The 23,639-nt window shown below is 35.7% G+C and overlaps 1 protein-coding gene across 1 annotated transcript; it reads left to right on the top strand.

Annotated features, from left to right (window-relative positions):
- Positions 1–1,192: 1,192 nt before the first annotated feature.
- LOC109086879 (membrane progestin receptor alpha-B) lies at positions 1,193–9,802 on the top strand. The gene is made up of 2 exons (XM_019101152.2): positions 1,193–1,388; positions 5,035–9,802. The coding sequence occupies exon 2, from the start codon at positions 5,071–5,073 to the stop codon at positions 6,133–6,135; it is 1,065 nt and encodes a 354-aa protein (XP_018956697.1). The 5' UTR covers positions 1,193–1,388; positions 5,035–5,070; the 3' UTR covers positions 6,136–9,802.
- Positions 9,803–23,639: the final 13,837 nt, after the last annotated feature.

Here is a 23,639-nt window from a genome sequence, read left to right on the forward strand (position 1 = left end):
AAGGTTTGAGTGTTAAAAAAATAATAAAATCTGTTGCTTGAGAATGTATTTCAACCATACTGGCATCTAGTGGTTTTGAATTTGTCGAACAGATATTAGACAAGGCTTTTTTGAAAAATGGTCTTAAAATGATTTGAGCAAAAAAAAATTAAAAAAAATAAATAAAAATCCTGATGTTGACAATGACAACTATTAGTGATTTATCCTTTGTTGCCAAAACAGAGTTAGAAGCATGAACATTTATAGCAGTTGTAAGCAGCTTTGCAGTGATGAATGGCTTGTTGTCCAGATCACTTTTTTTAAAAATAAATGATAGCTTATTTCCAAATTCTGAACTCCCTTAGTAGAAGCAATTACATGCATCCAAAAAAAATTATCATGTCCAGTAATATGTTGTGTAAATAAATGTTTTTTTTTTTTTTTTTTTTTTTTTTTAATTGAATAAAAAAAAAAATAAATGAAATCATTTACTTGTGTGTTGTAGGAAGGGGCAAAAATTTCAAATGTCAAAATGACCTTCAAAGCACCCACACATTGTTATGACCCAGTATGAATCATTCAATCACTCATTCAATCAGAGTATTATTGATGGAGAAGCCTATTAATATGAAAAAAAAAAATTAAATTTGCCACTAAAAGGACAAGTACAACAAGAATTCTTTAAATATTTTCTTGTTGACAACTTTATTGTTGTACAAGACTGCAAAGTGCATGGGAATTTGTTATTATTACTTGTCTGATGAAGTAATATTTTGCCTTCCTGTGTCTAAATTCACAACGTGGACCTTTGTTTCCACTGTTAACATCGAGTTTGACAAGGACACATTGTCAGCAGAGTGCCTGTGTGGGTGATGAGATAAGCTGTCACATAGCTTAGCATAATAAAAGAACAACAGTACACTCACATTGTGCACATATTAGACAATGAGTACATTTAAACTGACTATTCAGTAAATTGCATTTTTTTATATATATATATATCTTTTGTGTTATACCACATTGGCATTAACTTCGTCCTTTATTAAAGAGGGCATGTAGGCGGTATTAATAAGAAGAGGGTAGTTTCACATTTCGCAGCCCATACATTTTAGAGGGTGTTGCCACCTTTAAGGTTGTTTCCTATTGGCGAGTTACTCTAGACGGAGGCGGGGACAATGGTCTTCGGCTTTTCTGATTGGACAGTGTGCCTGCCCATCAGGCATCTTTAGATTACGGCCATCTGACAGCGCTACTGCAGGGAGCTGACAGGAGCCTCTCCCGCTCAACAATTTTCGACGTAATATTTTTTCTGTAAATAAAGTTTCTTGGTTTAATTACGTTTCCTCAAGACGCATGTGAAGGCGCGGTTAAATGCAGTTCACTGACTGAGGGGATTGTCCTCTAAAAAGGTAAACCAGTTCATTTACCGATCGTAGGTTTAAGGCAAGATGAAAGCCAAAAAATTAAATGCCCATATGCACTGTATATGCTTTTAGATGAAGTTTCAGAAACAGATATAGCCTTTGTGTAGCGCGTACGCTGAGAAGAAACTGGGAGAAGGAAAGATCAGTATAACCTAAAATAGATTATCGACATTTGTTAAAACGTGTAACGTTACAGAACAGGAGACAAGGAAGAAAACGTTTTGAGTTGGTGCTTTCATCTGTTAGACGTTTAATTTCCTCAAGACATTTCGTTGTTGCGCTTCCGGGGTGTCACGTTTCTTTTTGGGATTTTACCATAGACTGTACGAGAGAAACAGCTTGAGGGTGTGGGAAGGGTCTGTCTTCTGGGATGCCATCACTAAAATTGTCCACAGCCTTTCCCCCCAAATCTCTTCGTTTCAAGAGATGCATTATACCTCTCTTCGTTTCAAGAGATGCATTATACCCCCCCCCCCCCCAGACCTTATGTATCCCAGACATTATGATCGATAATTTTAGTTTCATCAGATTCGTCCTTATTAATACATGTGCTCTTTACGCAGAGAGCTGATGTTACGTAAGCGGTAATGTCTATTCATTGTCCAAGAAGAAACGCCCCGTTTTACATCACGTACCTTAATTTCAGGATAAACCAGTTTTGGGTCTTTGCAATACTTTTGCATCCATAACATGTTTTTACACAAAATAAGGTTTTCAGGATGCTTCTGTTTGAACACGTATCATTTTGCATACATCGATTAGATTGTGGCGTCGTTTGCATGCATTCATAAAGAATGGAAATAAGACAAAAAAACTAGGCCACGATTTTAAAGAGCAGGTCATATGGTATTTTAAAGTGTCCTAATATTGTATTGGAATCTCATACAACAGGTTTAAATGCATCTAAAGTCAGAAAACATTGTAATTTTCTAAAAATATACATTTGATATTAGAGTCATTTGCCAATGATTTCGAAACTATTCATTCCAAGCAAGTTCGGAGCAAACCCCTCCCTTCCAAAAGCCTATTCTGTTTTGATTGGTCAGCTGGCAAAGCCTGTTGTTCAAGATTCAAGATTTTTATTCGTCACATACACGATTATATAGAGCATATATAACCAGCAGTGAAATGTGAGTGAGAGAAAGCAAAAGTTAGTAAAAAAGTAAATAAAAACACAATTTAAGTGGAGCGACCTGGACGGCGTCTGAACTCGGCGGCGCCATCTTGGATTAGCTTGGCACAGAGAGGAGTCCTTGAGCCAGTTAGCCAGCGCTACCATTGACAAAGCACCTTTACATAAAACAATAATATAGTGCTCCAATCCGTTCTTATAACAATGACATAAAATACAAAAACAGTTATGCAAGCGAATAGTGGCCACTAGTGATGTGCGGGTCGTCTCATAACCCACGGACCCCATGGGTAACCCGCGGGTCGGGTTGGGGCGGGTAAAGAAATTGGCACTTTATTTGCAGGGCAGGTTGGGGCGGGTCATTAAAAACAAAATTGCGTGCAATTCCCTATAGCCTTTATTAAATATTTGGAAAATATATTTTCATATTTTATTAGGTTCTTTGATAAGGTTACAATATGATGGTCTACGTAGCAACGTAACTTGTGTGATGTCCCCGATGTGCGGGTTGTCTCATAGCCCACGGACCCCGCAGGGCAGGGCGGGTAAAGAAATTTTACTTTATTTGAGGGGTGGGCTGGGGCGGGCCAAATAATTTCATAAAAGTGGGACCCGCGGGTTGGAAAAAAATCCGACCCACGCATCACTAGTGCCCACAGCTAAAGGTTAGCTGCTAAACTGTAAACACTTTTTGTGGATATGTTAGCCGAGTGCTAACGTGACTAACTGATGAAACAATACAGTTTGTAAACCAAAATATGTCTACTGTAATGTTTGAAGAACGACAGACAAAAGACGCTCTGTCTTAAAGGTGCTGTATGTAAGTTTTTGACTCTACTAAAGCATAAAAATACCATTATATGTTTGCAGATATTTAAGAAACATGCTAAGTTAACATACTTGTTTTTCTGAAAAACAATGCTAGAGTCAGTTATTCTCCTTTGAAAAATGTGTGTTCCGGGCCAGAATGTCTGTCTTGTTTTGGTTTGTGAAACCCTCCCACTGCAAGTTTACCCAATTATATCTCGGCACACCGGGTTGCCGGTTGCCGGTAAACACAGCATATTTCATTTCAAGTGTGCTTGTTCCTGTTGGTGTCGTCAATCTGGCAACCTGTGTGTGCATCAAGTCTGAGGAGGAGGGGCCGGGTGAAAAAAACCCTCTCCAATATTTTGAATTCGGACTGCAATACCTAGTTCAACCACTCGGTGTCAATCCTACATACAGCACCTTTAACTTTTAGTCAGAACACAGGACACAGGTGTACCAGCCTCGCTTGTCTCTCCCGCATTAACCCTATAACTGCCATGGCAGTAAAATAAACAGCAATTTCACAATGATTTTAAAGTCTGTTCGCTACACTACATTCTTTATTTTTAAACGAAGTAATTAGAACAACGTCAGTCTACAATAATCGACACATTCTTAGGTTCAGAACGAATTATCAGAACTACGTAAGTAAGACAGTAATATATTGCTTTACCTGGAAACCTAAAGCTGCACTAGGTATACTGTACATCACATATTGGCACAAAAACTTTAATATTTTGTGCACTTAATTGAAAATGTACACATAACGTATCGATCGTACTTACAGGTTGTGGTTTGGAGACGCTTGTTAGTCCAAATTAAGAAGATTAGAAGCCAATGAAGATAAAAAGCCAGATTAGAGAAGCAGTCCTCGGTAAAATGACAAGCACACAACAAAAGGTTCGAATTGTATTTCTGTGGTATCCTTGAACACAGCTACTAGCAGAAGTGTTTGTAGGCAGGTCAGACTCTGTTCGTATTTCGCGGGCAGGCAGGGATTATGCAAATGTGTTACCCAGTGACGTATTCCAGTAACAGGCAAAAGATTCGAAAATATGATGACTTGTTAAGTCGATTCAGAACCGACTCTTTTGAGAGACAATATCTTTATTTATCATGCACTTTTTTGATTAACAGCTTTGCAGATTGTTTTCATTTAAGGATAACTATGCAAAAAAAAAAAATATTTTTTCAAAAACCCATATGAACTGCTATTTAAAATGCACTCTTTAAAGCACAGATGTTTAAAAATATAAGGATTTTGCAACTTCTGCCACTTTCATGTCCTAGGGGTTGATTTTTATTTAAACTAACAGGTTTCAACTATAAGTTTACATTTCAATTTCTTGGAAACTTTTTAATACGCCTTCATGATTTTTTTTAAATGTGTATTTTTTTTTCAGTGCATACTTTAAACCTTAAACTATAATTTTTTTTTTTGATGTTCAAAACTATGAAGACCTAAAATATTTGAAAACCTTTTCAATATTCTTTAAAAATGTATTTCTGTAAGTTTTATTCTTTCTTTAAGTAATTTCTACCATAAGCAGTTCTGCCCCAAATAAAGTTATTGTGAGTTAAAGTTCTATATTGTGAGTCATTTACAATCAATCTTTAATTTTGTTACATTAGACATTTGTTACAATGCAAGGGTAATATATATAACTGTTGAATACTTTTCCCAAACAGATCTCACAGAAGACTGACGCTTAATTAGTCCTCACCATGGCGACAGTTGTGATGGAGCAGATTGGGAGGCTGTTCATCAACGCACAGCAGCTTCGCCAGATCCCCCGTTTCCTGGAGTCAGCCTTCCCTAAACTGCCTTGTACTGTGATGGTGAGCGATGTGCCGTGGGTTTTCCGTGAGTCACACATAGTCACGGGCTACAGGCCGCCTGACCAGAACTGGCGCTACTACTTCCTCACTCTGTTCCAGAGGCATAATGAATCTGTAAATGTGTGGACACACCTGCTGGCCTCCCTCATTATTTTAGTCAAGTTTCAGGAGCTGTCTGAAACTGTGGACTTCCTGCGGGACCCACACGCCCAGCCGCTGTTCATCCTGCTCCTAGCCGCGTTCACCTACCTGGGCTGCAGCGCGCTTGCCCACTTGCTCTCGGCCAAGTCTGAGCTTTCCCACTACACCTTTTATTTTTTGGACTACGTTGGCGTAGCCGTATACCAGTATGGCAGCGCCCTGGCCCACTTCTATTACGTCATTGCAGAAGAATGGCACGCTCAAGTGCGAAGCTTTTTCTTGCCAGCCGCGGCCTTCCTGGCCTGGCTGTCCTGTACGGGCTGCTGCTACGGCAAGTACGCCAGCCCAAACTTGCCCAAATTCATTCACAAGCTATTCCAAGTGGTTCCCTCGGGCCTGGCCTACTGTTTAGACATCAGCCCAGTGTTCCATCGCATCTATAAATGCTACAGCTCTGAACAAGTCTGTGCCGACCAGGCGGTGGTGTACCACTGCTACCAGGTTCTCTTCTTTTTGATCAGCGCCTACTTCTTCTCATACCCCCATCCTGAGCGCTGGTTCCCAGGACGTTGTGACTTCATCGGGCAGGGCCATCAGATCTTCCACGTGTTCCTTGTGCTCTGCACTCTAGTGCAGATTGAAGCAGTGCGACTGGATTTCAGCGAGAGGAGATCTTTCTACGAAAGTCTCCATGGAGACTTGGCTCATGATGCAGTGGCTCTTTTTATATTCACAGCGTGTTGCAGCGCTCTCACTGCATTCTATGTGCGCAAACGGGTGAAGATGTATCTAGAAGAGAAGCAGGAATAGATATCATGGCAGGGACACTTGGCTTGCACATGTAGGAAGGATTGAACTGGTCTACAACAACTGAAGCAACTAACAATGAAGGTCCTTCTTGTTATCTTTTCAGTGTATGTTATATGTGTCGTTAATGGTTTTATGTGGCCTGGTAATGCATTTTGAACCAACCGCTTTCAGTTCACCAAACTAGTGATATGCTTTAAAACCACATTACATTTGAAGAATGGATTGCCCACTGAAAGGTGCTGATTTGTTTGACGAGTGCCATTACAACCTATTAAACCTGGTTTACATGAGGTCTGTAAAGGGATGTCAGCATTTTTGCTGACAGGTTAGTTTGCATACAGGATAGTTTAGGTAGACTGGATCACTGGAAATGTTCATACTTGCATTGTGCCTCTAAATCCAACTTCATTTTGGTGCCATGTGCTGCTCTTAACTATGTTACGCACATGGTATTTATGCATTTGCCAGACATATATTGCATTCAATATATGTAGTAAATCTAAATAGACTTTTTTCCTTTGTTCCCTGGGAATCAAACCCATGACCTTGGGGTTGCTAGCACCATGTGCTACGGTTTGAATTACAGGAATGCACACAGTAAGTAAAATGTCAGTAAATAAAGTTCCCATGCGATTAGACCAGTGCAATTAGCAAAATGTGGAGCTCAGATGAACTCACAGGTTAAATTCACAGGTCTTTTAAAATGATGACTGAAATATTGCAAACTTAATAAGGAATACCTTACTGAGAGGTAACTGATTAATATATATATGATTATTAATATATATATATATTAAATTAATCATATCAAATTTTCCACTTTGCAGTGCTTTTTAGACTCCAATTTTCTGTGTTGGCTACTATTATCTCAGTAAACCAGTGCAAATTAGTGTCAAACTGACTTCTGACTTGCCTTACAGAGTGTCCGACCCATCCAGTGCCACGTTGAGGTTAGTTTATAATTACCTGCGAATTGCAATCCATTGGTTTTGCACTGCCAGTGCACACTTCCCTAATGTATAACCTGTGAAGAGGCCTGAAATACTGGATGTTGTGGAAAGGACAGTAGGATGTGATGTCACTGGATTGCAGTATCAGATCGATACTGATTTCAGATGCAGCCCTGGCTGATTAATACTTTAAAACAAAAAGGAAAACGCTGCGTGTTCTGCTCATCTTTATGCTTCAAATTTATTAGAAAGTCAACACTCTTTGTTTGGAAAATTTTAAAAGGTCAGTTCATTCAAAAATGAAAACCCATCATTTAGTTTCTTTCTTGTTGTTCCAAATCTCAATGATATTTTGAAGAATGCTTCAACTGTTGCCCATACTATGAAAGTCACTGGGGTTCAAAAATATCTTTTGATTCCTTCATTTAAATTTAATCAAAAATATATTTTTATAAATAATGGCAGAATATTCATTTTTGGGTGAACTATCCCAGCCAAAGTGGCTTTTGAGAAACTGATGAATTATGTCCATTACAGCTATGATGTCTCCCGTTTGTCATGAAAATGTTCCTTTTGTACACAAGGGCTATAACTATGGCCTTTACCTTTACTCATGCCCTGATATGAATGCCTTTGTGTGTTCTGTGCATATGTGGATTTTTCTATTCGAAGTTCAGCACTTTATTTACAAGAAGAGTCTGAGCATCAAAACTAATCTGTGTTAAATGTATATTCTAATGTGCCTGACTACATGCATGCGTCCTTGAGTGAGTATGCATACAGGTGCTTGTCGTGAGTGTGTGTGCATTTTTGAATGTTTATGTATACCTGTGTGAGATGGCTACTGAAGAGAAAGGACCTGTCTGACCTTTTAATGACCATGAAATGCATCTAGCTGTTGTATCATGAATTGTGCAGCTCCCCTTGTCTTAGCCCTTGTTCATAAACCAACACAGATCCATCAGATAGAAGGTAGAAGGATGATCTATTTTCCCATTGAAGTGATTCATATTCCCTTGAGATGAATATTGTGTCACTAGGCTGTTGCTGCATTAACCAGGAAAGGTTCTGTGCAATGTAGCGTAAAAGCTGGTTTATGATCCGGTCCCAGTAAAAGAAGTAGCGTTTGTGAAGTAGCAAAAACGCAAAGTCATGATAAATGGTGACCAGCATTTATTTTTGCAAAGAGGAACATGTGGAGAACAAAAAGGGGCCATTCACACAGAATGCATTTCTGCATTTGAAAATGCTAGACACGAGGTAATTGAATGAAAAAAAAGAGATAGGTTTAGAGATGCTTTTTTTTTTTTAAAAAAAGCATAACTTATTTTAGCACTGTGTTTTTAAAATGCTGTGTTGAGCTTAACACTACAGAAGACTCAAGAAAGATAATCTTCTTTTAGCTTAAGCACTGCATTTTTAGAAAGTTAGTTCATGTACGATGTTGCAGAAGATGCGAGATGCAAGCAGAACGGTCAAAGACACGCATCTGTCACATCTTTATAAAAGAAAACCAATGAAAAGCAATACAGTGGAATACAGAATACAAAGAGAGCAAGGTGTTGAGATTTTTAAATTGCACTTAACATGACACAGCCTTTTAAAAACATGGTGCTCATGCACGAGACACTGCAGAAGACACAAATGCAGCGCATGTTTACATAGCACAATAATGTACAAGTGTATTTTTGCATTTGAAAATACAAGACGCAGGGCAAGGTCTGTGGCATTTTTTAAAAGTTGAATTTCTTTTAACTTGAGCGCTGTATAATTAGAATGCTGTGTCATGTGTGAGATGCTGATAAAGACGTGAGATGTAGTGCATATTTACAAAGAAAAACAATGGAAAAGCTGCACAGTTGTATGTAAAAATGTGTTCTATGTGAATGGCCCTTTAGTGTAACAGCACCAGCAGACAACAATGATGTCACAGACTGATGATGTCATCAAAGACTGGAACTTATGACTGGCATGTTGTCAGTTGGCTCATAATGATGATTTACAAGGCAAATATCTCAGAAAATGATCGCATGGTGGGTGCTTTATTTAATGAAAGACCATAATTATAGGAAATTGTTTTATAATATTAATTACATACTGTAGATATTAAATGTAAACTGTTAACAGATATGTTGTATTTACTGCTGTACCACTGTTTAAGAAATTAACATACCATTTGAAATCACATAGTAGAGTGAACAGGGAGCCTCCAAGAGATGATGTCACTGAGAAAGACAATAGATGAGGTCATTTCCTGGCATCACCGGGATTTGACCTAAAGCACCAGTTCCCATGATGCTCAAGTGGAATTATACGGAACTCTCTAAATGATTTCTGCTAAACTGCGAAGTGTCTCTTTTTTAAACTGTACTAATCTACTCACCACTTACAGAATCTCAAAAGACTTTTCTATCTGAAACATGACCATGTTTAGAGTTTGTTTTAACGATTGTTTTTGTTTTTGTATTGCACTTATGTAAAGAGGAAGAACTGTTCAGAAAGTTACTTTAGAACCTCTTGAATTTCTTTCATCACTTGGACTCTTTTTTTTTTTTTTTGCACGGAGCTGAACTAACACTCATGTTCTGCTACAGTGCAGAACAGGAACAATAAAGACTGGTGATAACCTACCTATAATGTTGTGTGTGGAAATGCCTGTGTTGATGTACTGTTGTATTTAAGTGAATAAACAACTGTAAGTCCCACCTTCCACTTAATTTCCTCGTGTTTCCTGTCTAGACAGAAAAGTATACAAAACATTGTATAGAGTTCTTCATACATGGGAGTAACAAAACACCAGTTTGATATATGCAGACAATAACAAGTGAGTAACTTGTTCATTATTATGAACAATAAAGCTATTGTAATCTATTCAATGCACAACTACAGCAACTGTCATGGTGTCAAATGAAGTGAAAAAAACAACAATGTCAGATTACTTCAAAGGATAGTTCACCCAAAAAATGAAAAATCTCTCATTATTCACTTAGTACAACATGACAGTGAGTGTTTTTTGTTGTTGTTGTTTTTTTTTTTTGGTCTGTATATGAATTAACAGTTCACAAGCCAGTAAATTAGTCAAATAGAAGCTTATTCCATTAAATCATCACTCTGATAATGTTTTGAAGCAATAAATCCATACCTTTTAGGATGGCATATATGCCAATTATATTTTTATCTAATTTTCTAATCATTTCTAGACAACAGCTTTATTTAACAAATTTCCATAATATATCTGACTTCAACTGTGGTCTATGTCCAACCAATACCACCATATCCCAGAAAAAGTTAGTGTACATTTTTTTTATTTGTTTAATGAAGCATTGTACCATGCTATGACAGTTTAAAAACACTGCAATGAAGTAGTTAACAAGGCAAACACTTCCAAATGATTTTATTCTTGATTTTTTTAATTTTTTTTTTAAGTGACGTTAACAATAAGACATTTCATTTATTCAAGACATTCATGAGAGAAATTCTCTCATTCTTAGATTTTTCAAGCTGTTAAGCCAGTAACAGTGTTCAATAGAGCTTGGTGTTACACTGTGTATTTGAAGTGTTGAAAATTTAGAATTATATAGTCAGGAACAGATATTGGGTAGCATCATCATCTGTGAAAATGGGCAATGCTAAATTTTAAATCAGTTATGTTTTGCACTGTATTCGATCATTTTCCAGTAATATATATTATGAAACAGCTATGGCACCACAAAACCAGTCATAAGGGTCAATTTTTCGAAATTGAAATTTATACATCATCTGAAAGCTAAATAAATAAGCTTTCCATTAATGTATGGTTTGTTAGCATAGGACAATATTTGGCCGAGATACAACTATTTGAAAGGTTAAATGGTTCATCATCTTGTTCATCATCATCATCATCTTAATGCCACTCAACACTTTATTAATGTGAAACTGAACTCTGTAAAAGCACATGCATCTGCCACAAGATGGTAGTGTTGTCAAAGACAACACTGAACAAAAATAATGTTTTTGCAAGCTGAATGATGGAACACAAACCTTTTCAGCTGTTTATTATCACAACACACTTATCTAAAACAGCATCTCTATATTACTTCAAAAGATTGATTGTGTCACCTACAAACCAAGGTTTTCACCTGCTTGTGCTATTTTAACATGCATATATTCCTATTTGAGTGGTTTGCTATTCTCTTTCTTGTGGAAATGTTGGATATGAGTAACATCTTAACATCAGACCTCTCTAGAAAAGTGCATGGCCTGATGCGCAGCATTCAAGGCTCTGATCACATACAACTGGGCTCCGAGGTCCATTCAAGTCCAGGAAGGCTGTTAACAGTCTAAAGCATGTCACATGAAACAAGGGCTTTATCTCACACATCATATCTTTTTTAAATTTAATATATGCTTTATAAAGAATGGTTTGTTTCTTTCCACTCAGTTTCTGTTGTTCTCTCGCCCCCCTCTTTCTTTCACTCGGTCCTGAAGACAAACGCCTGCTTGTTTACCCAGTGCATAATATTTCAAAACACTGATTCTTAGCTGTCAATTTGCCTTAACGCTGCAAAACATAATCAAATAACAAAATAAACTGATTAAAAATCTCTCTGTGACGCTATAATCTGTAAATCTGTCTGAAACAGAATTGTGTCATTTCATTTTAACATGTCATTCTTGCATCAGAATTTTGGTGGACAGGAAAAGCTTTCATCTTCAAGGCTCAAAAAATATCTTTCTCAACCATGACCAGTTCAGCAGTATAAACTGATTCTGGGCTCCTTTATCATCTTATACATCCCGAGTCTCCGTTGATTAACTTCCCGATAGGTTACACAGGGGTTTGATTAATGCTCTGATGACTGAGGGATTGTGGGAGTGATGTTCAGAGGTCAGTCAAAGTGGGCTGACTCATGTTGACGAGGAGTTGGCTTTTCTGCACTGTAAAAATACTGTGCAACCCGCTAAAATTTAAAACCTACGTTTTTAAGTGGTGTCAAAGCTACAACCTGTACTGATGTGTTTAGTACACTTCTTAAAACCACTTTGAATTTAACTACTGATGAAGGAAATAAAGCTCTGAAAACTTAAAAATCAGTTAAAAACACTTAAAACAGGTAGAAATGACAAATAATTTTGTCTAATTAAATAAATGGAAACAAATTAATTCATAACATGATATACAGTATATATAAATAGACTCCGCTTACACCATGAAGCTGAGCCCAAATGCAGTTTATTTCATGATTCAAAAAGTGTACAAACAAAACGAAAACTTGAAAATAAACATGACTTTAACCTAACTAGATAAAGCATGGAAGATGAATCTCACAACAGTGGACTACAGCATCAAAAGAGGACAAAGCTAGACAACAATCCATGGCAAAATCAGGGCTATAAATACAATCTACGAATGAGAAAATGTGCACCACTTAAATATAATGAAACCAATGAGAATGAAACGCAATTGAAAACAAAAGCACATGGCATAAACACAAGGGAAACTAAAAGTTATTTATTTTATTTATTTCAATTTTCATTATTCTGTTTTTACAATTTATTAATTACAATATTTGTTGGTCAAAACAATGGTGTTTATGAATGTTACATTTTTGCTTTTTCATTAATTATTATCTTTTGTTTGAAAATAGCAAATTTAGCTGCAACCACCAAGTCTCTAATAGGTTAGGTTTATTTGTGACAACTTGCCCCATATATGTGTGACAACATGCACCAGTGTAGTAGTAAAGTAGTTATTTATTCATATTCATTTCATTTATTTTTTGTTTTTTGGGAATTTTGTTACATGCTTTTGCCATTTTATTTGTATTTTATTTCTATTTAGCTTCACTTTTATTTCTGTTTTTTTTTTAATCAATTTTAGTGCTTCAACAGACTTATTTTATTTAGTTGGCAAGGCAACATTTTATTTTTTTTCCATCTAATATTTTACATTTTATTTCAATGAACAATTTTTAAAACAGATTAAGTTACTACTATTAATGCATGTTCAATATTTTATTTTAGAAACCTCACACTGAAAAATAATCACTAGAGTAAAAAATATAACAATTAGGATGACTTATACAGTATATAACCTGCCTTATATATATAAAACAGTTTAAAAACTTATTCCAATGACAAATATATAAAAAAGTTGATAAATAATACATTCAGACATTGATGTGTAGACAGCACTGAATTCATAAACACACACCCAAGCACACACACACTGTAGTTAGACTTTTCAATTACGGGAAAAGGTGGCTATAACAGAATCCCTGGAGAGAGATAATGAAAAGGTAAAAAGGTAAGAGCAATTACAACTTTGTCATGTTCTCCTACACAAATTAGCCAATTGGACCAGTGCTGCTGAAAAACATTGGATTGGCATCCATGGTACCAGCATTATGTGTTTGTTCATGTGTCATCACTTCCTTTTTACTCACATAGCAGCTGTACGTAATGCAATATGAGAACCAGTAGGAGTGAGAGTGTATTCACAGAGGAGCCATATTTTCCAGCAAATCCATCCGAGGAAATCACTGAAACTTAAAGTGTAAATTGGCTCTTGCCATATATCTGTGCACTGATTAATTCTCTCTGTTGTATTATATGGTCAGAGGGCTCTAAATCATACAAGTGAGATGGGTATAATCGCCTTGCCGGCTGCCTCCTGTCTTCTAACTATCAATTCCCTCCCTTGTCTCCATCAATTTTACTCTTGAAATGTCCTCTTACTTCACTACCTTCCTCTGTCCAAGGAACCTTGGCTATCTGCACATTCACAGCTCCTTTTCTAAATGTTCCATTTGGTCTGTCAGACAAATAATTTAACCAAGGTTGGCAAGGTAATATGAAGAGGTTTGCATCTCCTATCATGTGGCGTAATTAAAGATCACGCTAGGTCTTTGTTCAAAGTTATTAAATTGCAGGACCCTTCAATGTGACAGTCACCTTACCTCTGGCTTTTCTGCCAGGCGGGCTGCATCTTGCCTTAGATTAGACCTCTTCCTCCCTTTGTTGTTACTGTGTTTCCATCATGTCCCACCTTTTCATGTTCTCACTGAGAAAAGCACAAAAGCAGAAATCAATACATTCTTCAAAACTAATCTGCTCATGCCAAGATGATATAAGAAACCTGGAGAGACGTTTAGGAATGCAGCTTACAGACGTCGTGAGAGGCCCTCTGGCTCAACATGATACAAAACTTGTGCTTTCATAACACTTAAATGTGCCCGAGGCTAGTGTTTGATCCACAGGGTATTTGGCTATAATGATAAACCGCCAGAGGTTTAGGAGGTCTTAAAAGTTTTAGAGACCACCAGACTTGAGGTATGATTGAGCTTACTTACATTAATAAGGCATTGAAAGGTTTAATTTAATGGGACTCATTCAATAACGTGCATAAAACCTGTGTGAGAACATTCTGAGCAAAAATCATGATTCATCAATAACATTGCTCCTAAATTAGGTCAAAGCACTAACTAATGCAAGTTATTTTTTTCTCAAGAAATTAATACTTTTATTGATATGCATAAAAGACACATTAAACTGATCAAAAGTGACAGTAAAGTAATTTATAACATTGAAAATAATTTATATAAATAATCAAATAAACGCTGTTCTTTTGAACTTTCGATTTGAAGAATCCTTAAAAAGTGCATCAACGTTTCCGCAAAAATATTAAGCAGCACGACTGTTTTTAACATTAATAATAAAAGGAATGTTTCTGAAGTAGCAAATCTGCATATTAGAATGATTTCTTAAGAAACGTGAAATCATGTAACAAGTTTATATAGAATTTATCGAAAATATATTAAAATAATAAAAAAGTTATTTTAAATTGTAAGAATATTTCACAATACTACTGTTTTACTGTATTGATCAAATAAATCTATAGCCTTGGTGAGCATAAGAGACTTCTTTCAAAAATATTAGAGAATCCAACCCAATCTCATGAAGCAATGATTTTGTATGAATTCATGTGATTTGTATGAAAAAAAAAAAAAATAGCACAAAGATTCAAACTTGAAACTCATACGAAATCATATGGAAATGTTCAAATCATTAAAAATTTCATAAAAATTAGCCACCAATTTGCCAAAACGTAAAACAGTTACAAATTCCCATTAGAGTGCATTGACAAAATCTTAACGATCCCAAAGTTTATACTTACATACTTTAATATTCTAGATTTAAATATAATACATTCCATATTTTTTATGTAATAAAATATATTTTCAATATATAAATATAAAGCATATATTAATCATGTGCATTATAACTCTGGGATAGGTCCTACATAAAAATATGTGTAGTCTAGAATGGCATTCATTTAGAATAATTAGGACTCATGTGTGATAACCTATTCTGTGGCCATTTGTATGTCATTTATAAGCAATTATTTACTGACTGCAGACCACAAGGAAGTGGAAACATTATTCAGTTGTACAGAATGAATCACTAGAAAAGGTGAAGAAAATGTGTTAACGCTCAAGACTTGGGGGGAATCATGTAATGCAGTTTTCACCCATTTAACAGTTGGAGGAGATTTAGGATCCATGGCAGAATCAATGCAGAGAGGATAAAGTGCTTTCGTTGACCACACAGCCTGAAGATCAGTGTAAACATTACGGGCATTTAGCTGTCTAATGATTGTGCGAGGGGGTGTATTTCAGCTCGTCGCTGAGAGGTGCTCTGTCTTGTTTGACTTAAATGACATGGATGGCCTCATTAAGACAGAGGGCATATGCTGAGATGTTATTCTTTCCAATTATTGCTTTTAGTAACACAAAACTTTAAAATGAACATTCCTGTCCGAAAACAGGCACAGGTTAGAGCAAGCATTTCCCTCACCGTTTCATTTCTGGAGGTAATCAAAAGGCAGACTGACTTTGTGAAGCGGTGAGCGGATATGATCAATACCAGAATATGAGGTCACTTGTCTCCAGTGGACTAATGATGCATCCAGCACCTACTCCAGAACCTACTGTACATGCTATTTTAACAAACAAAACAAATGATAACAATGCGTCATGAAAAGGTGTTGACTACACTGTAACATGAATAATTACTGTGGAATATAATGCAAGGAAAATGTATTCTTTGATCTTCTGAGCTGAACAAAAAAGGCCTGCATGTAGGTAATTAATTAATTATTTTTTTTTTTTAACCAAGCTTGAATTTCATACTAAAGATTTTATTTTGAATCTCACAGAATGTCAGGCCTGAAATATAGGCCTATATATATACTGACATATTAGGCAATTATGGCATATTGACTATATATTATATAGGTTTTAATGGTTTATTGTACATTAATTATTCCAGTTCAAGTTTGGAAAAATAATGTTTTTTTTTAGTTTTTTTTTTTTACTCTTTTGCTTAGCAAGGTTGTGTTTAATTGTTCAAAAAATACAGTAAAATAGATTGTATTAATATTGTATCAATCATGTAAGAATGATTTCTGAAGGATCATGTGACACTGAAGATCAGAGTATAATGGCTGCTGAAACTTCAGCAATACATAACATTTTTAAGTATATTACAAAAGAAATTATAATTTTTTTAAATGACACAAATATCATTATTTTTAAATGATAATTATATTTTAAAATATTACTGTTTTTTTCTGCATTTTTGATCAAAAATAAATACAGCTTAGGAGAGCGTAAGAGACTACTTATTCCAAACTTTTGACAGGTAGTTTAAATTACTTTTACACTCAATTTATTTTACATAACGATTACATTTTTTTTTTTTTTAAATAGTATATGGTATTTATTGGTGGTTTAATATAATTAATATGTATACTAAATCACAAAAATGCTAAAACTTGCTACTTATTTGTGACAATTATTGACATTTCAACTTGTCATGTCCCTCTTTTGGTGAATCATTGGTCATTATTTAAGCCCAAACTCTGCGTTTAGTCACTGGATCTTTACAACGGAATTTGGAGTTACCTATAAACTGATGACAAACAAAAAAGCAGGTCCAATATGTCTCAGACAAAAGTTTGAGACTATGAGATTAATGGGATGATAGGAGATACATATCCATTTACGAATCAAATATTCCAAACCACAAGACAGCCCAGTAGAGGGATACCACTACGGTTTCTGTTAGTTTGGACTCATCACCTTTTGCCTTAGTTTGTTTGTTGTCACGGACATGCATTGTGTTCAGCTGTGCACTAATTAATCACCTTAATTAGTGCACAGCTCATTTCAGTTCACTCTGTTTCAGTTCATTTGGTCTGGTCTCGTCAACTCTACCCTTACCAAAAAGTAGTATACTTCAAGTTTATTTTATTAAGTATACTTAAGTAAAGTTCAAGTATATTTTTAAGTATACTTTATGTAGCAAGTATACAAATATCAGTGTTCTAGAAGTATACTTGTAAGTGTACTGTTTCAGCACTCCTTGGGACTAAATTGGCCCACTTTCTCGTATATAAAAGTTTACTTTTAAGTATACTTTAAGTATAACAGTAGCAAACTCTGAGTACACAACTAGTTTACCTCTATGTTTGTAGTTTGTACTGCAATCATACTAATAGTGAACTTATAGGTATACTGATAGTTTATTAGTTAAATACTTAGTACACTTTGAAGTATAATCTCAGTTAACTACTAGTTTAGTAGATTTATACTACAAGTTTTCTTTAAGTGAACTTTACATCATACTTTAAGTATACTATTTTGTTATATGAATATCTGAAAATACAAAACATCCAAAGAAAGTGACGTGACATACAGCCAAGTATGTTGACCCATACTCAGAATTCATGCTCTGCATTTAACCCATCCAAAGTGCACACACACAGCAGTGAACACACACCTGGAGCAGTGGGCAGCCATTTATGCTGCAGTGCCTGGGGAGCAGTTGGAGATTCAGTGCCTTGCTCAAGGGCACCACAGTCGTGGTATTGCTGGCCCGAGACTCGAACCCACAACCTTAGCGTAAGGAGTCAAACTCTCTAACCACTAGGCCACGACTTACCCCTAAAGAACAGGGTATCTGCTTGTACACAAAAACATTTTATTCTAGCTTCATGCATTCTTTTTTTAACACTTAAAAAGCTGAAAAAAGACTAAATTGGATTCAGAATGACAATCAAAACGTAGATGGAGTCGATCAACACCCCAAAGCTTGACTGTAATTATTATCTCTTCATCGGTCGAAATTTTATTCTATAACGTTACAGTTTTGATGCTGTTTCATGTAAGATGATCTTGTTAGATTACATGTGTTAGTATCTGCTGTTTCTATTTCTTCTTCACTTGTGTACTAGTGCCTTCTACCATATAACAATGAAAACATGGATTCTAGGAGCACAAGTATAGCTCAAATATATTTACACTTTTTGTATGTACAGTATAAGTCAAGTATACTTAAATGTAATTTTAAGTATATTTCTGAGGAGTACATAAAGCCCATTTCTGAGAAGTACATAAAAAGTAAACTAAAAGCATACTTTCCTATTTTTAGTTTAAAAGAAGTATACTAATAGCACACTTGAATAAACTTCTTTTTCGTAAGGGTACCTTGTGTTTAAGGATTACCCGTTTGTTGGATTAAAGACTTTCTAAACCTTCATCTTCATGTGTTTATTGACAGCGTAGTGTAACAGGTATATTAAACATCAGATTCAAAGAAACTACAAATTCCAACTTCCATCTCTCCCCACCACAAAGCAACACGAGTGAATGTTGTCTTGCCTTTAACTCAATATTAATTAAAACACTTATGTAGGACACCGGCCCACTGAAGATATATTTGCCAATTTTTCCAAACAACATTAAAATACATTTTTAGGCTAAACTTAAATGAAACCAATAGATTGGGTAGAAGGATTGCAGGAGGATTTAGAGAATTACCATACTAAACAGAACCTCGGGGAACTTTTGCTCTTGGGTCACTTTTATTTATGCATGGCTTCATGTAAGAAGTGCTCTGAGGTAAGCTGACAGGAACTGATATCTGTTTTTAAGGCCCACGGCATATTGCAGGCTGTTTCATCTGTGTTTACATGGCACACATATCGAATATCTCCTATTCATTTTGACAAGATGGCACAGATTGCAAAAAGGCACTTGAAACTGCTCAAAATTATGCTTACATAAAACAACAAATAAGCACTGGGAAAAATCTGAGTAAACAGACCCATGAAAGGTCCTGTTCACAGCACAGACTGCACTTATATATATTTTAGTTTGTGCTCTTCCACACCTTTGCTTGCTTGGCTATTCCACCAGCTCAGCTAATCAGCCATTCTGCCTCCTGATCAGGCCAATTCATCATGGGAAAGATGAGAGCTGGCCTGGAAAAGGTTTGGAAGAGGAGGTGAGACACACAATTCTATTTGAAGGTCGCCGACCTGCCAAACATCTAAACAGAAAAAGGAAAATTAATTTGCTGCCACAAAATCCTTTCTTGTGAAAATAAGCAAATGCATTTTTAAAACAACAGCGACAAGTGAAAATAGTTTCTGTTTTCCCAATCCACTTCAGACTGATATTTGAGAATATTTTTTTTATATGAAACATTTATTGTGGTTGCTAGCTCTTCTAATTTGATTGGCTGAGTGCCGTGCTGACATTTAACATTCAAAATCACTGCTTTTATTGTAGTACTACAGCACTCTTGCTCCGGTAATATTTCTTAATTGACCTCAAAGGCTTGTCCTCATGATTCTTGAAGGTCTAATTTTGTTGAGATGTTTTTAATGGAGTTTTGTTTATCTAGTAATCAAAAACACATTAACCGTCAGGAAGAGCTCAGTTGTTTGGATTTCTTGTGATTCAGATACTTATTTCCATTCATCTAAGATGCTTCAACAACTATCAGGAAGCAAGCACATAGTGGCACATTCAGTAAATGCTTGTACCGCTTTTGCACAGAGCATATCAGTACAAAAACCTGCATTTTATTTACTCAATACTCATAATTACATAAAAACAGGTGCATATAACTATATTTAAATGAATGTCATTCTTTTCTGCATAAACATGCACACTTTTGTGTAAATTAAGCTCAGTGTAAATCAAACTTAATTCCTAAATCTCAATTAGCATCAAGCTATTACTGTACAAACAATAGTGAATGATACTGACAGTGGCAGAATCGATACAAGGACTTTGCTTGTAAGCAAACACACATCAGAAAAAAATACACACATGGACACACAATGTTTAGACGCATTATAATTAACCACAACTAAGTATCAGACCTTCAACAGAAAAAAATCATAAAACTCTCATAAAACATTCATTAAAACATTCATAAAACAGCAATTCAGATCTGACTAACCCTGACAAAACAAAGAATTCAACACCGCTATAAACAAAACTGAAAAAAAAACACTGTACAATTAAAAGTGAGGGAATTATGAATAACCTCATTGCATTACATAACACACACTATATGACACATGCACAAAATACATCATGCATATTTTGTTTTGCTTAAAAGAAATACTGTAGAAAGAGTACCAACTATGCTATAAATGGCACAAAACACTCTCTACTTATTTACACCAGATCAATCCTAGAAGTACATATATGTCAACAAATTATAAAGCACAAACCAAAGTGTAACCTAACTAACTGTGTCATAGCAAATTAACTGTAGCATTAATTACAATAGCAACTATATTTTGACATTGTCTGAAGATGCCACTGTGTTGTAGATGGTTGCCAGTTTGCAACTGTATCACATTTATATTGCACTTGTTTTTTATGCTTGCTCAAACTTAATAGTCAGGGCTCCCGTTTGCGAATAAAATGGCCGCAAAAAGTAAAAATTTGTGACAATAACATCTACTGTATATGCAGTTTAGATTGTAAGGAAAACTTAGTTTGGGTAACATCTTGGAACCACAATCAACATAGCATTTTAGCTATATGCACTCAATGAACTTCTAATCAACAGTCTTTATGCAGAAATTCTGTAATTTTCCAACTAAAAAGTAATTTGGCTCCCTCATTAATCTGAAAGTCAAGAATTGTACAGAATCTCTGTTAAAACACACAATTGACTACTAGTGAGAAGTTTTCAGGTTACACAATCCTCAGGTTACAAAGACATTTAAAACAATAACAAACATGAATGAGGAAATCACAAATGCGTTTTCCTGCAGCCCTCACTCAGTGGGGACTGAAACTAAATGAAGGGATGTTAATTTGCCGGATGTGAGCTTGTTTCCTGTGAAGTCAAAGCCTTGCAGCCTTTCAAGTGATTCAATTTTGTAGCTAGTGAAGTGGACTGTTATGATACTCAGAAAGTACTGTAAATCAGGTTAATGATTCTGAAATACAGTAACAATAGTGGTTTCATACAGAGTAAAATGTGATCTCATCAGCGACCCTCTTCAGAGTACTACATTCTCCCATTACCTGATGTTATCACAAAAAGAAAAGGGAGGGGGAAAAAAGACTGAATCGTTTTGTAATCTCTGAGAAACAAAGCACATAATGTGTTGAATGTATCTTGACAAAATCTAAATGAAAGTGTCTGTGAGAAAACAAGGAAACTGAGGGGTCTAGCTGCTGAAGTTTGAAATCAGCTCGGTGGATTGACAGAGGGATAGATGGATCGAGCCAGAGCTGACACCTTCACAACAGAGCACAAATCAAGAGAAGCAGGACTCAAAGATATTGATAACAATTGAGTTGCATAGTTCACTGCTGATTTTGAAAGCCATATTCCCGTCTTTCTGTTCGCTCACCTATAAATGTCAATATGCCAAATGCAAAAAATATTTCTAAAATGGCAACCAAGTTTCTGCTATTGTAATAGGGTCACCAGCAAGCAAGCCCTGCTCTTTCAAAGAATGGCATGCCCTGAATTTGACATAAAATAAAAATATGAAGTTACATTGCACATTAGAACAGCAGAACAATGTTTCTGTTTCCAACACGACACGTGCTACTTATTTTCATGCTTGCCATTTCATTAGCAGTAAAGTCAACATTAATTGCAACAGTTAGACATATTTGTGATTGAAACTAGATAATCATGCAGAAATAAACTGGATTTTGAAAAGCGGATGTGCCATACAGTATCAGAATGGAGCCAGATTGAACTCTGTAGATTCAATCTCTATTGATAGCTATTGGTTAATATTATCCAACTGCATGCATGGAAAGTGCAGAACAAGTTAGGATGTGTTTACACTTGACAGGTCCAAACTCTGGAATGGTTCATGATGTATGATTGTAAAACGAACCAAAGACGAACCAAAACAAGGACATGATGATAGACCCTTAAGGACAAAATGATAAAGCATACCTGGTTCTTCTCGTCTTAGGAACTATTTTGCTTGTTACAGTTTGGTACGGGTTTTGTAATTGCTGTCTCCTTGCAGCAAATCTCCTGCCACTGTTTTGACTCCTTTACACATCACTTCATGCGTTATAAGCTGGCAAAAATACCACCGTATGTACACAGATCTAGCACATTTACCCCTACACACAGCATTCTTTTGTATGTTCGGTAAGTTTACATTTACATTTACATTTAGTCATTTAGCAGACGCTTTTATCCAAAGCGACTTACAAATGAGGACAATGGAAGCAATCAAAATTTTGCTAAAGTTTGCTAAATATATGTCATAAAAGCTGTTCACAAGATGAGCATGCATTAACAAAAAGTAAAAACATCAAATTGGATGTCAAGTTGAATGTATGGATCTTTTCTTAAAGTGCCTCTGACATTTTCCTGCACGATACCATAAAAGTACCTTAATGCCAATGAGACATCTCAACTCTTTATGTGGGCTTAAAGCCAGAAAAAGACACTCTATCTTCAACATTATGATTTCTGTCTCTCAAGGGCCCTCTAGATTGCAATTAGGCTGCTTTTCCCTATGCTTTCTACACTAAAAGCCAATTTCTATTCATTCTTTTTAGATGAAAGTGTTGAACGCAGACAACCTATTTGAAAGCTCCGTCTGCTGGCGTGATTCGCTTTCAGTTCACTCAAGCCTAAATAAACTCATTAAAAAGGGGTTGCAGAATATGCTAGAGGGAATATTTGTAGTATTAATCAGTGTCGTGTTGAAGTAGACTTGATGGCTTGCTACACACTCCTCCAATGTTGTTTAAAGGACCTCGGCTTTGTGTTAGTATTCCTCAAGTCCGGCGAGCCTGGCTGTAAATATTTACTGAGAAGACTGGCAGAGGGCGATAAGGAGTTTGGGACTATTGATGATAACACTGAGGAATTTGAAAGAGTATTTAATGAAATGCTATGTGTATCTGGCGCCATTAAAGTTACAGAATGTAAAGGGACCATTTGTTATGTCTTTTACACTCAGTGGTGACATGCCAACAAATTTGTACCAGTACTGGTCATAAAAATCACTAACGTATTAGGTTATCTTGATGGAGTTTCATTACGTCAGTGTTATATTAGTATAATTTATTTACTAATATATATTTATTAATGTTTGAATTAGCTTTTATTTTTAAATTTTCTGTTTTAGTAATTTTATGTTATGTTATACGTTTTATATAAATTTTTTATATAATATGCAATTTTCATTTGGAATTTTGAATTAGTTTTTCGTTT

The sequence above is a fragment of the Cyprinus carpio genome, chromosome A16 (assembly GCF_018340385.1).
Source record: "Cyprinus carpio isolate SPL01 chromosome A16, ASM1834038v1, whole genome shotgun sequence".
NCBI classification, from domain to species: domain Eukaryota; kingdom Metazoa; phylum Chordata; class Actinopteri; order Cypriniformes; family Cyprinidae; genus Cyprinus; species Cyprinus carpio.